Source organism: Bos grunniens, chromosome 16 (genome assembly GCF_055505025.1).
Source record: "Bos grunniens cultivar Pamir isolate PY7600 chromosome 16, Bosgru_T2T1.0, whole genome shotgun sequence".
Classification (NCBI taxonomy): Eukaryota; Metazoa; Chordata; class Mammalia; order Artiodactyla; family Bovidae; genus Bos; species Bos grunniens.
Genome location: NC_141180.1, coordinates 56,947,804 through 56,962,527, shown reverse-complemented (window position 1 = coordinate 56,962,527; position 14,724 = coordinate 56,947,804). Strand labels below are relative to the sequence as shown.

General features: G+C 36.1%; 1 protein-coding gene across 7 annotated transcripts in view; it reads left to right on the top strand.

Annotated features, from left to right (window-relative positions):
- MARK1 (microtubule affinity regulating kinase 1) overlaps positions 1-8,109 on the top strand; it is a 141,609-nt gene extending 133,500 nt beyond the window's left edge. For 5 of the 7 annotated variants that reach the window (XM_086342719.1, XM_086342718.1, XM_086342723.1 and 2 more), the window contains 2 exons: positions 2,122-2,166; positions 5,995-8,109. In XM_086342719.1, coding sequence (XP_086198845.1) covers positions 2,122-2,166; positions 5,995-6,349 — 400 coding nt within the window. In that variant the 3' untranslated portion in view covers positions 6,350-8,109. The remainder of the gene's footprint in view (positions 1-2,121; positions 2,167-5,994) is intronic. The other 2 variants (XM_086342721.1, XM_086342720.1) reach the window with 1 other exon arrangement.
- The last annotated feature ends 6,615 nt before the right edge of the window (positions 8,110-14,724 follow it).

Here is a 14,724-nt window from a genome sequence, read left to right as displayed (position 1 = left end):
TCAGTCGATGTGCTACTAAAGCCTTCAAAAGATGGGGGATAAAAATAGGATGTTATAGGGAAAAAGTAAAGGAATTTGGATTATTAAGCTTTAAGAAAAGAAGGATACAGAATAGTTCAGAGTTAATCATTCATGTATTTTAAAACCATTATCACAAAGAAGAAGCCAGCTAGTAGTTCTCCTTGGCCAGTAAGAAGCTGGACACCAGAATGACCACATGAAAGAGTTGTTTTCTGGGCTTAAGAAAGAACTTTCTAAGTAAAGTGATTTACACTAGAATAATCCATCAGGGGAGGACGTAGACGTTCTATTTCCAAGTGTTTAGAATGATTTGTTTTGAAGGAGTTCTGTATACCTATTGTATAGACTGGAGATTATATCAAACCTCATAGTTCTTATATAGGGAATAACCTGATTAGTTCAGCTGATTATATATAAGGTATGTGGCTTGTTTAAACTTCTAAATATTGGAGAACCATGCCACACACACCGCATGTGCTGTTACAGCCAGCTGCACTTCTCTATCCCCAGGTGCCTCCCTCCATGGCTGCTTGGAGCTGACTTATGCACTATTTGAAACCATTGCCAACTAGCAGAAGTTCTTCCAGTCAATGTCTTTGTGGCATCCAGGCAGGCACGAACAGGATATGGGGAATGATGTGACGAGTCAGTTGCAAATAGTTAGCTGCAAGGGAAGTAGGGCCTAAGGTGTGTTTCATTCCTAATGCTTACAGTTGGGCAGCAGTCTGCCAGCCGTAGAAAAGTCCAGTGCAACATAGATCCCTTCCTGTTAAAGGAATTTTATCTTAGCAGCAGGAATCAGCAGCATTATTATCTTTCTTGCCCAGTTGAAAGACTGCCCCTCAGTATCTATCAGTATATCTACATGTAACTCAAACTGCACACTTCATTTGGGCCTCCTCAAAAATGTGTTGTATTTCAGTGTGCTGTAGTAAAAATAGGTTTGTGTAAATAGCTTTGAACTTTTGTTATACTTCCCAAGGAAGATGCCAGTTATTAAAAATAGAAATTTAAGAAAACCTGTTTGAATGTGAGAGTACATCTTATTATCCTTTTTAATTCAGATAGGAAAATGGTTTTTACCTAATACATCTGTCACGAAATTCCTATAGTTAAAGACCCTGAGAAGTATATAAGGCATTCATATTTTAACCAGTTGAAGTTTTAGAGCTTGTTGTACTGATACACGACATTGTTACTAATTTGAGGGATGAGGAAAGTGGTACTGATTTTATTCCTGTTGCATTCATTTTACATAAATAATGTTTCTGGAATGGTTAAAACATTAAGAAAATGTTAACTTAAGGGTTCAAGTTGTTGATTTTTCCCAGCTATTTACTGTTTTGCTATCACAAGTCATCTCAGTATATTTCAGCTGGTTTATAACTTGATACTCCTGTGTAGATAATTACCTTTGAATATGACAAATTACATTCAACAAAAGAACAGTTAGTGGAGTTTTTCTGGTTTTATTTCACAGGTGGATATCCAGGTAAGATCAGTGTTTCTTTTAAGATTGAATTCATGTTTTTAGACTCATCTGCTTGGATAGGCTGTTTGGTGTGCTGTAATATTTTATCATGTGCATGAATCATTAGCATAACTTCTGAAATAAGTTACTTGCATATTTAAAAACTAGTATTTATTTTCAGAAATACTTATATGCTGAGCTTTATTTCTCACTACAAGGTTAATTTATATTTTTCTGAATTGAGCGACTACTCCAGTTATGGGTAATAACCATTATGAAGTTAAATCTTGCTGCTGATAAATATTAAATAGTTTTAACTTTAGATTGAACTAAAAGTGAAAAGATAAATTATGACTTTAAAGTCACAGCTGGAAATTGGAAGATTACGTAAAAATCCTAAACCATCACTTAGCATGTCCTCTCTGACAATACCCAGTAGACGCTCAATAAATGATAGTCAAGTGTGGTTATGATGAAAAACATAAGTGATATTAGACTGACTAGTAATAGAGATCTTTCATGCTAGAAATTTGCTCAACAAGTTAATTTTAAAATCATTTTAGATACAGGTTTTCTTGGTAATTTTTTTCACTTTTATCATTAAATCTCAACCTTCACTTTGTTTTGAGGGATCCAAGTGAAGGCGAAGCCAGTGGCAGAGCCGACACCTCAAGGTGAGGAGCCACTATTAATACTTCGCTGCTAGGTCCCTGTGTGTGAAGACGTTCTTTTGAAATACTTAACAGCACTTAATAAACATGGAGAGAACTAATAACTAGATAGAATGTGCATTTATAGTTTTTATATTGGTATGGGTTTTCCTAATGTTGCCTAGTATTTATTATTAACTTTGTTTGTGTTTCCTAAACATTATTTTGAACTGTATGCCTTTCTGTCCTATTAAAAAACATGTCTTAAACATGCAGAAGAATTAATAGATTAAAATGTACCGATCCTTTTCTCACAAAAATGATGTAAATAAAATTAATCAAATAACCCAGAACATTGAGGTAACCAAATACATAGGAAGCTGTGATACTAGAAATATATTTTAGGGGACTATTCATTGGTGGACCACATTTCAAAACTCTCACCCTGCCATATTTCATGGCTTTTTTGACACTTGATACTGCTTGTGTATTCATTTTGGTGATGCATCACAGACTTGCACACAGTCAGAATAGGGTGGAGGGCTGGATGAAACGGGTGGCTGGGCCCTACCCCCAGGGCTTGTGATTGGCAGGGAGGGGCACTGGCGCCACTGGTGTGGACCACGGTAGTGACATGTTAGTGCTTGTGTTGTATTTATAAATGGGAAGTTTAAGAAACGAAGACGTGTGATTATTTTGAATGTACACCAGCATGAAGGGGTAAACGCATAAACCTTAGAACCTTGACAAGCAGTTCCTCAGTAGGACAGAGGCCTGGCTTCATTCAGGGATTATATTTGACCAGCTACAAGTCTCAATTTAATTTCTTCTTTTAAAATTACTAGAAAAACAAGGCACCATGAGCTTTGGAAACCCTGATGGTTCAGTAGTTAATACTGCACTTCCAGTGCACATCTCGCAGGCTCAATCCCTGGTTGGGGAACTAAGATCCCACGTGCCATGCAGCCAAAATCAGAAACCACCATCAGCTTTGGAAAAGCTTTATTGAGCATCCCTATGTAGTCTTTTTTACAAACTGTGCTGTGTATGTGTTTAGTCATAATAGTTGAAATGTTTCTTTTTTGGGATTAGGTACCCAAGTCACCTTAATAGGGAGCCAGAGGGAGGCAGAACAATTTTCAGCCTCCTTTTGCCTATTAAATAAATACAGACTTGTGGTTAGCCCTGCCCTCGCTGAGTCACTTAGTCTTGAGCCCCCTTCTTGCAACTCATCCTGTCTCTCTACTCGATTTTCCTCTTGAGACATTTAATGGCATGTAAGGTCACAAGTGGCTACTGATGCTGCATTTAAATCTGCATGCATTTATCTTTTTAATGTGGCTACATGTCTATCTCTATCTCTCTCTTTTTTTTTTTTTTGCTTTTGAACAAACTTATTAGATACCTACTATCTGTAAGGTACCAGCTGGTCATTTAATCCTCATGACAACCCAGTGAAAGGTAGACATTTTACAGTTGAAGAAGCAGTAAGGAGCACTGGTGGGACCCAACCTGTTACAGTGAGGTTCTGTCCTATTCATGGTGGTGAATAGCGCTGGCTTGGAGCCAGACCTCATGGGTGTGAGCTATGCTGTGCCACTTACCTCGCTGTATACCTTTAAGAAAGTTACTTTAACTCTTGGCACCCATGCTTCCTCACTCTGACTGCCTCCTAGGGTTGTTGTAAGGGGTAAATGAGTTATTAACACACATTAGGCACCTAGAACAATTCCTGGTACCTAGGCTTCCCTTGTGGCTCAGCAGTGGTAAAGAATCCACTTGCAATCCAGAAGACTTTGGTTCAATCCCTGGGTTGGGACGATCCCCTGGAGAAGGGAAAGGCTACCCACTCCAGTATTCTGGCCTGGAGAATTCCACGGACTGTATAGTCCATGGGGTCGCAAAGAGTCAGACATGACTGAGCAACTTTCACTTCACTTCACAGTAAGTACTCCTCCTAAGTCGGTGTTAGCTATTACTGTTGATGTTAGTATGTCCAGGCACTTTGTACAGTTAATGTTACAACGGTGGTGATGCATTTGAGATAAAGGTAGAAAAATACCTTGTATGTGCCTATTGTCTTAAGGTCACCAGGTTTCCTTGATGGAATGGAAAGAAAACTAGACTTGGAGTAAAACATCTGATTTCTAGTCTTCGCTTTTCACCATGGAGAAGTGATTTAAGTTTCCCAGTTGTCAGTTCTGTTTTTAAAATGAGTGTCCAATCACATGATCTCCTGGGTATGTCCCCACCCTGGCACACTGATCCCATGGCCCATGTTGTGCATATGGTCCTGGTGAATGACTGGTTGGATCTGCACACACACCCAGAGACCTGTGATGTCATAGCTTAGATTTAGTGAACAAATAAAAGAGATTAATAGAGAAGACACTGAGATATGCTCTCCATAGTTGCTTGATAGTCTTTGGAAATTTATATTCTACACTTAATCTTTTCCCAGTTTTCTCAAGTTGGCATAGTTGGCAGAGGTTTGTCTGTTGAAATATCTAAGAATGAGGAGGAAAACATATGTAAATGAATACATAAAAATGTATAAATATAAAGGTATACATGAATATATATTATGTGATAATATTGATGTAAAATTATATACAGACATAAAATATTTATATAGTAGGACATAAATTCCTTTAAAATTGTATCCTTTTTTTCTTTAAATCACACACAAGTTAGTTAGATTAGCAATTTAAAATTGTAACAAAACTGCTCAACAAATTTAATTACAGCATCTTCTGAATCATAAATAATTATTAATTTTACCTTTCTTTGATTATTTGAAGTAGATTTTCTGATACTGTATTATTTATTGGGGGAGACCTCCGATAAGGAAAATCCAGTAAGGCTGACTCATTTAAGTCAGTCTCTTGCTATTTGCTTAGCACAGTTCTAGATGTATGAGATACATCAGTGAACAAAACCAACAAAACTTGCCCTATTGGAATTTACAGTCTAGTGATGAAGACAGACGATACATATAATAAATGAACTAAATAGTATATAATTGGCTGCGCCAGAGTAGGCATAGTTGTTATAGACCACATGGAGAAAGTGAGCAGCCATCTGAGGGAAAAGCATTTATGGCAGAGGGAACAGCCTGTGTAAAAGCCTTAAGGCAAAAACATACCCCGTATGTTCAGAGAACAGTATGGAAGCCAGTAAGGAGGAAAATAATAGATGGAGGGTTAGGGGTGGGAGTTGGAGTGTAATAGGCCACTTGGAGCCCTGTAGACTATTTTAAGGATATGTTTAGCAGAACATTGAAATCTGATGTCTGCACTCCTGCGTGTTACCCCACTGCAGAACCACATTCTTTCTCCACATCATCAGGTACAAATAATCCCACAGTAGCCATTACTACTCTTCTGGTCCCCAGACCTCCTATGCAAAAAAAAAAAAAGAAAAAGAAAAAAAGGAAAATTATTCTTTATATTTCAAAACTGTGTGTTTATAAACAACTTGCTTGTGGTCTCCATTTTGTATAAATGTATAGAAAATGGAGAATCTGCATTTTCAAACAAATATGGAGGAAAAATATCAAGTTGTTTGCTTTCGGATGCAAACATTTCCCACAAACAAATATATTTAAGAAAATAAGCTGTTTTAAATGGAAGATATTAATATGAGTCAAAACAGATGGCATCCTGGAATCTGATTTTTGTAATAGCAAGATGATACAGATCTTTGTATCTACTTGAAGGTAGTCTACAAACTGGGTCATTTTATTAGTCACTGGGTTGTGACTGCTTATATTTTGTGTGTGTTTTGATGTCTTTGCTGACAGGAATTTTTGTCTTCATTTTCCCCCCTCCCCGCTCTGTCCTCTTATTCCAGAAGTACAACAGGGGAACCAAAAGAAAGAGAAAAGGAGGAGGGTAAAGATTCCAAGCCACGTTCTCTGCGGTTCACGTGGAGCATGAAGACCACTAGTTCAATGGACCCCAATGACATGATGAGAGAAATCCGCAAAGTGTTAGATGCAAATAACTGTGATTATGAACAGAAAGAGAGGTTTTTGCTTTTCTGCGTCCATGGTGATGCCAGGCAGGATAGCCTCGTGCAGTGGGAGATGGAAGTCTGCAAGTTGCCACGACTGTCCCTCAACGGGGTCCGCTTCAAGCGAATATCCGGGACGTCTATTGCCTTTAAAAACATTGCATCTAAAATAGCAAATGAGCTTAAGCTGTAAAGACACTCGAATTTACAGGATCAGGGAAGATACACCCGTATATGAGGTACAGTTTTTGAATGTACTGGTGATGCCTAATGTGATTGGCCTGTGAATCTCCCCATGTAGAATTTGCCCTTATTGCAATAAGGTTATACATAGTTATGAACTATAAAATTAAAGTCAGTATGAACTATAATAAATATCTGTAGCTAAAAAAGTAGGTTCACATGTACAGGTAAGTATATTGTGTATTTCTGTTCATCTTCTGTTTATAGAGTTGTATAATAAAACAGATGATTGCTTAAAACTTGTATAGTTGTCTAGATTTCTGCACGTAAATGTACGTTTGATGCTTTGAGTTGAAAATGTTCTTTCTGTTATTTACATTCTGGTGGGTTTTTAAAATTCTTATCTCCATCATGCAATTTTGAAAATTGTGTCCAGAGTTTAAAAAGTGCACAGAAAACTAGTCTTTACAATTGTAGCATGGACTTTTAAAAGTTATTTTTAAACCATATTTAAATTTGAACCAGAAGCTGATAAATAGATCAGCTTTGTTATACACAGAATTACTTCTGCTTATCTTTGCTCTTATCCTTGTTATCAGACAAGATTTAGTTGAGAAGATACAAAATGTTTACAGTGTTGGCACTTAGAGGTTTTAAAATAAAGTACATGAAGATAATAATAGCTTTGCTTGAGCTAACTAAGAAGTCCTGGGGAAGGAGTTAAATCTACATAAAATTTCTTTTGAATTTGAAAGTGTTTCCTGGCCCACTACTAATTGGAGCGGCAAAATTAAAGAGAGTCAATATTTTACCTGGCTATTATCATGTAAAGTGTCACTTAGGTTTGCTGCCTTCCAAATCCCATGACATTAATTGTGAAAGTATAATATAATAATATTGGGACTGTTTCGTAGCACAAACTCATCTTTACAGTGTTGAACAATGCATCAGTTAAGAAATAATGCCACCTCAGGAATTAATGGGCATTGGGAATGTTTGCCTCATGCTCCCTCCAAGCCTCTCCATCCACCCCTGACTTAGTACTATCTGTCATTACATAAGAGACTTTGGAGCAAAACATGCTATTTATAATAGTATATTATTGATTTACGCTTATGTGGTTGTTCAGTTGGTTCCCATGTGACCTGTTTTAGTATTTTGCCAGATTTCTTGTATTTATTCCACATCATTATGCCTATAATGTGCAACTTTGTAATTGGGCATTTGCCTACTTTTCTTTCATAATTAGTGCGATGTAAAACCACTAGTAAAGGTACATTTTAATACTTGTTATTTTCTACTGAACTAGCCTTGGAGGTTGACTGTGCAATGTTATTTAATGTTGTAATTACTGTAATATCAGCATATGGGCCCCATCTGCACACTCCTGAGAAATAGAAAGTGTATTCCAATTTCATCAGTTTAAAGAGAAATAAAGCTGTGACAAAATACTGTACTTCTAGCCTGCATTAGAAAGCTCTAGGCGTAGGTGATGTGCCATTCCATGATGGCTTCCAGACTAGGGTGACCTGTACTGTACTGTGATGTAGCTTTCTTCTGTAACAGCTGTGTTCTAAAATGAAGTGTATTTTTGCCTTAGCAGAGGATGGTGTTTGGAAACAAAAAAAACAAAAAACAACTGTGTAGCCCCCTTTTAACCTAATGTTCATTCAAAAAAAAAAAATGCAAATCTTTATTCACTTTCACTGGTGCACACTGAAATTTTACTTGAACAGTTCTCATAATAAAGCACTTGTCTTTTGCTCTTTATCAGAATGTGAATTACCTGTTTTCTAGTGCAAAAGTCTTCTGTATGGGGAGTTTCTTTTGTGTGTGCTAAATTTAATTAACAGGGTAAAATCTATGTAGGTTTTTGAGATGTCATTATGACATGACAAGAAAAAATTTAATCTTTTTATTGGAATTCCTATCAATTAAAACATTTTTTGAAAAATAGACATGCTTTCTCCAAAGTAGAAACTGATTTTTTTTTTTTTTACATTTTCTCACTCTGGTTATCTCTTCTGTGTTTGTAGCAAGGAATTTTACTTCAGTACTTTTTAATGAGCTAAAAATGAAATCTTAATATTCACTTTAGGTTTTTCCATTTTATATGGCAACATAACTTTTTTTGAAGATTTAGAGGAGTTTTATAGTATGTTTGCATAAATAAATACCAGATTATGTTCACTGGCTATGTGATATCAGGATTTCCTTCATTTCTGTTTAAATATTATTTGATATAACATTGCTAATATTAAATTATTTTATAGAGATAAAAATATATTTTTATATATTTTAAATATAAAAATTTTTATATTTTATAAAATAATTTAATAATATTAAATTATTTTATAATTTGATAAATAGTAAGATGAAATATGCTTCAGAATCCTGACTCGATAATATAATCCAAGAAGGGATTTGATTTAAAACCCAAAATACTTTATTGTGAAGTGATTTTCACCAACAGTACCATTTCACAATGTGGGTAACAAAAAGGACATGTGATGGAGTGAGATACCAATTTACTGTAAATAAGTGACTTTATGTGTCTGTCCATCAGGATCTCTGCTTTCACTTTAAAAATATCTATTGATCAATAGATATTTAACTCCTTTAAAATGTATAAAGGAGTTGTAAAAGGGGGTTTCCTACTTCTGCAAGATTTTGGTCCATTTGGGAAGACAAAATATAAACACACCCAAACCAAAAATACACGCCCAAATAGAAAACAGTGAAAGTGCTCAAATAAGCACAAAGAATAGATGCTGTAAGAATTCAGAGAAGGGTGGGTTCTGTATCAGCATGAGAAAAGAAGGGCATTTGAGGGATTTGAGGATGGATAAAATTCAAGAAGAATGGAAGGAACATGTGAGAAAAGGCTTTAAGTTAGTAAGACTATAAGACACATTTTAGAAATGAACCACTTATTTTATGGTGTGACAGGGTTTACCTAGGTTGATGGATAGAAGATTATGTAAAGCATTGATTGGCAGCCTCAGCTTGAACCTATGATTAGAGGGAAGCAATTTGGGCTTTTGAAGCCCAGGAAATACCTGAGCTATTAATGAGCAATTCATTAATTCGGCAATTTTTTCAAGTACCAATATACATCAGATTCTAGGTTCCGGGGTAACAGCAGTTAAAAAAAAAAAAAAACTGTATCTAATAGAAATCTGTGGGATGATTGAAGGCTAGATAGAGCCAGGAAGATCTTTGCAGAGGCTATTAGCTGTAAAGCGTGGATGAAATAGTCTAGATAGAGATGGTTAACATAGCATTGAAAGGAGGGTATATTTGAGAGACATTTCTAAAGCTGTATCAACAGGATAGCATGAGTAGAATGTGGCCCATATTCTACTGAGTGGAGTGCAGGGAGAGCTTCCTGGCATAATGATTCAAGTTGTCAGCTTGCTTATGATTCATCCAACATGGATAAGTACTAGAGTTATCCTTCCACCTAAAACAAGAAAACAAACAAAGACAAAACATGAAACAACCGATTCGGATGGTGTTTTCATTTTGATGGAGTGTTTTCAAGACATATTTTCAGCCAATGAAGGACAGTGATCCCTAAGAGGAAACAAGTGAAATGAACCTTGTGACTGACCCAGCTGTCTGCCTGGAGAGAGTTTCCAGGCTGTGATACAGGGAGGGGAAGCCCACGTGGAACCTGGTGTACACCCTCATTAAGGAGTCAGAGCTGGGAGACCAGGGAGACTGAGGCAGCTAAAGTCTGAAGGGAGACAGCTATACCAAAACTCCAGAGATAAGCAGAGATCAGCACACACGTGGAGAAAACTACACGAAACCAATGAAAGGACCACCTGAAATACTGGAACGATCCTCAAACCTCATACAGAAGTAGTGCCTGCTCCAACCAGCCGTAGTGAAAAACCTTGTCATTCCTGGGTCACTGCCTCAGCGGTGGAAACCAGTTAACCCCGGATTAAATAGTGTTGTTCCTGGCTTAACAAAGTTTAGCAAGCAATGTCCAGAAGAACTATTTCTAAGTAACTATGTTCCAGAACAGAGCTCAAGAATCACCTGACATGGTAATAGTCATAATATCTAGCCTCCACTCGAAAGTTTTCCTGCATGCAAATATTAATGTTCTAACCGAACTATTTTTAAAAAATTAGATGACACATTTATGTAGAAACCTGTCTACATCACATTTTAATTTTTTTAAAGCCAGCATGGTTAAAAATTAAAATTTTTTCATTCATCTCATTGATCTGTAACATCATTGTATTTTCTGTATATGCAACAGAACAGTACATGTTCATGAGTATAAAGCAAGAGATGTGTAAAAGGGTATATGATGAGGAATTATCTGAAAAAATTATAGTACAGCCAGTGCATATTTCAGTTTTTTTCAGTGCTCTTGGCATATACTATATGTTTTGGAAATAAATCCCCCAAAACTATTTGTAGATATGGAATATCGTATGTAAGCGACATCGTCTTTAAGAAAAAGAAACTTAGATAACTGCTGCTGTACTGTATTATCATTGCAAATAGACATGTTCTGTAAAATTTCCTAAATAATTGCTGCTTGCTTAGCTTACCCTTAGTGGTTTGATAGTACTACATTTGATAATATAGACCAAATGTATGGAAATGACATTTCAATCTTGATCTTAATTTTCTAAGGGAAAAAAATGTCAAATTTTAGTGATATTCACTTCAAAATATGAAACTGAAAAAAGCTGAGGAAGACTAATCTCAGATCATCTGTAGGTAAGTCATGTTTTAACTTAGATGATGTCACAGAAATAGTAAAGCAAGTAAAACAATAGAAAACCATCAATTAACACCTGTTTATTGTGAGAAATCAAAAAAATTAAAATATAGAATGTCCAGCCCATGTCTACTTACATATAAACAAAACCAACTAAAGTTAACTATGGATTCTCAAAATGTTAATTTTATTAAGGTGGAACCTGAGTTATATTGGGTTTATTGTTTTCTCTTTATGCCATCAGTAGCTAATTTATTCTGTGTGAGATATTTTAAAATTTGATATCACCATACACACTTGATACAAAATTTTCAACTCTAATGGAAATTTGTGTAGGAAATTATTACCATGTCTAGATTAACTAATAATAAACTTGGTCAAAGGATCAAAATATCATGGATTGAAAGACTCTTACAGTGCTGAATCTACGCTAAGCTGTCCCCCAAAACTGGTCATGCTACTACTGCTGCTGCAAAGACAAGCCTACTGCTGCTGCTAAGTCGCTTCAGTCGTGTCTGACTCTGTGCAACCCCATAGATGGCAGCCCACGAGGCTCCCCAACTCTAAATATTTGCAGGGCCAGATGCAAAGCACAAAAAAGACCATGTCCCAAAGCACACCCTTCTTTCCCATTCTCATCTCTCCCAGCTACATCCTTTGCTGGGAAGGGCTTGAAGCACAAGCACATGGAGAAATGAATATGCATGTATTTCATTTAACCAATTATGAGTAATCTATTATTCGGCTTACTCATGTTTTGATTTTCCAAAATGTTTAGCTTAAATTTAGACGTACTTCCCATGACATGCATTAATAATAATAACAAAAGCACAAAAGGAAGAAGGGAAAGGTTATCTGGTACAAGGTTTTCTTAGGGAACCCATGCTAATTGCTAATAATTATCTTTCATTTTCCTTCTTAATGTAATTACTTCCTACATTACTCAAAAGATTTTTCTAGAGACCAACATTTACCTGTTTTGGTAGTGTCTTGGTGCCTCAGTTATTTCTTGGCTCAGTTTTGCAAAGGACATTTATAGCAATTTGGAAATCTCACCTGTTGAACTGTTTCTGTCCCCTTGAATGTTACTTCCCCATCTGGGAGTTATAAAATAATTTTTAATAGCAATAAAAATAGTCATATACACTATCCTGTTAGTAGACTTTTATTCTTACAAAAGCAGCATGTGTTCAAAATTTTAGAAAGTATAGATAAGCTGGTTCTTGTTCAAGATGGTGATCTGGGAGGATCCTGAACTTGGCTACTTCCAATGATACACTGAATCTACAACTAAATATGTAACCAACCCCCAATAAGTCCCACTCCATGGCTCTGTGAATCATAATCAAGCATTATTGAACTCCTAGCTACTCCTGAGGAGCAAAGAGATTGAACCTCAGGCCTGAAATGATAAAACTTCTAGAAGAAAATATAGGTGGTCTTTTTGAACCACAACACTGTCAAACTGGAAATCAACTACAAGAAAAAAACTGCAAAAGACAGAGATGTGTGGAGGCTAAAAAAATGCTACTAAGTAATCAATGGGTCACTGAAGAAATGAAAATGGAAATTTAAAAATAACTGGAGACAAAAATGGAAACATAACAATCCAAAATCTATGGAGCACAGCCAAAACAGTTCTAAGAGGGAGGTTAATGGCCTACCTCAGGGAATAGGAAAAATTTCAACCAATCATTGGAAGGACTGATGGTGAAGCTGAAACTCCAATACTTTGGCCACCTGATGCAAAGAGTTGACTCATTGGAAAAGACCCTGATGCTGGGAAAGATTGAGGGCAGGAGGAGAAGGGGACGACAGAGGATGTGATGGTTGGATGGCATCACCAACTCAATGGACAGGAGTTTAAGTAAACTCCGGGAGTTGGTGATGGACAGGGAGGCCTGGTGTGCTGCAGTCCACAGGGTCGCAAAGAGTCGGACACGACTGAGTGAGTGACTAAACTGAACTGAACCTTACACCTAAAAGAACTAGAAAACATTGAACAACAACAACCCCCAAAGACAGTAAAAGGGAAAAATAAGAACAAGAAATCAAACAGAGGCTAAAAAAAAAAAAAAAAAAATAGGAAAGAATGAAACTAAGAGCTGGTTCTTTGAAAAGACAAAATTGATAAGCCTTTCACCAGACTCATCAAGAAAAATTAAGGCCTGAATAAAATCAGAAATGAGAAAGAAGTTATAACCAACACTACAGAAACACAAAATATCCTAAAATTACTACAAATATATGCCAATAAAAATGTACAACCTAGAATAAAAAAGGATGAATTTTTAGAAACACCATCTCCCAAGACTGAATCAGGAAGAAATAGAAATATGAACAGATCAATTACCAGTGTTGAAACTGAATCAATAATTTAAAAAAATACCTCCCAATAAATGAAGGTCCAGGACAAGAGGGCTTCACGAGTGAATTCTAGCAAACATTTCAAGAATAGTTAACACCTATCCTTCTCAAACCATTCCAATGTACCAAAGAGGAAGGAATATTTTCAGAACTCATTCTATAAACCCAGCATCACCCTGATACCAAACCCAGACAAAACACCACAGAAAAAAAGTACAGGCATGAATCAATGATTAACATAGATGCAAAAATCCTCAATAAAATATTAGCAAAGTGAGTTCAACCATACATTAAAGGGCTCATACACCATGATGAAGTGAGTTTTGTCCCAAGGATGCAAGAATAGTTTGATATCCACAAATCAATCAATGTGATATACCATATTAACAAACTGAAGAACAAAACTCATGTGCTCAGTATATGAAGAAAATGCTTTTGACAAAATTCAACCTCCATTTATGGTAAAATTTCTCCTGAAAGTGCGCAGAGGGAGACATACCTCAACACAATAAAGGTGATATATGACAAGCCCACAGTTAACACCATACTTTACAGTGAAAACCTGACTTTTTTTCTCTAAGGAACGAGAAAGGAAGCCCCCTTGCACTGTTTGCAAATGGCATTATACTATACGTAGAAAATCCTTAAAATGCCACCAAAAACGATTTTAACTAATAAATGAATTCAATAAAGTTGCAGGGTACAAAATTAACATACATAAATTTTTTGCATTCCTATACACTAACAGCAAACTATCAGAGAAATTAGGAAAACTATCCCATTCACAATTACATCAGAAAGAATAAAATAGGAATAAATTAAGCAAGAAGGTAAAGACATTTAAGACCTTGCAGAAAGAAACAGAAGATGACTCAAACAAATGGCAAGATGTACTGTGCTCATGAATTGGCAGAATTAATGTTGCTAAAATGACCATACTATCCAAGGCAATCTACAGATTCAGTGCAATCCCTATCAAAATACTAATGGCATTTTTCACATAACTGGAACAAATAATTCCAAAATCTGTATGGGGACACAAAAGACCCTAAATAGCCAAAACAATCTTGAGAAAGAAGAACAAAACTAGATGTATCATGTGCCCTGATTTCAAACTATATTATAGATCTACAGTAATCAAAATAGTATGGTATTGCCAGAAGAACAAGCACTCGGCTCAATGGAACAGAATAGAAAGCCCAGAAATAAAGCCACATATTTGTGGTCAATTTATGACTAAGGAGGCATACCAATGGGTAAAAAACAGCCTC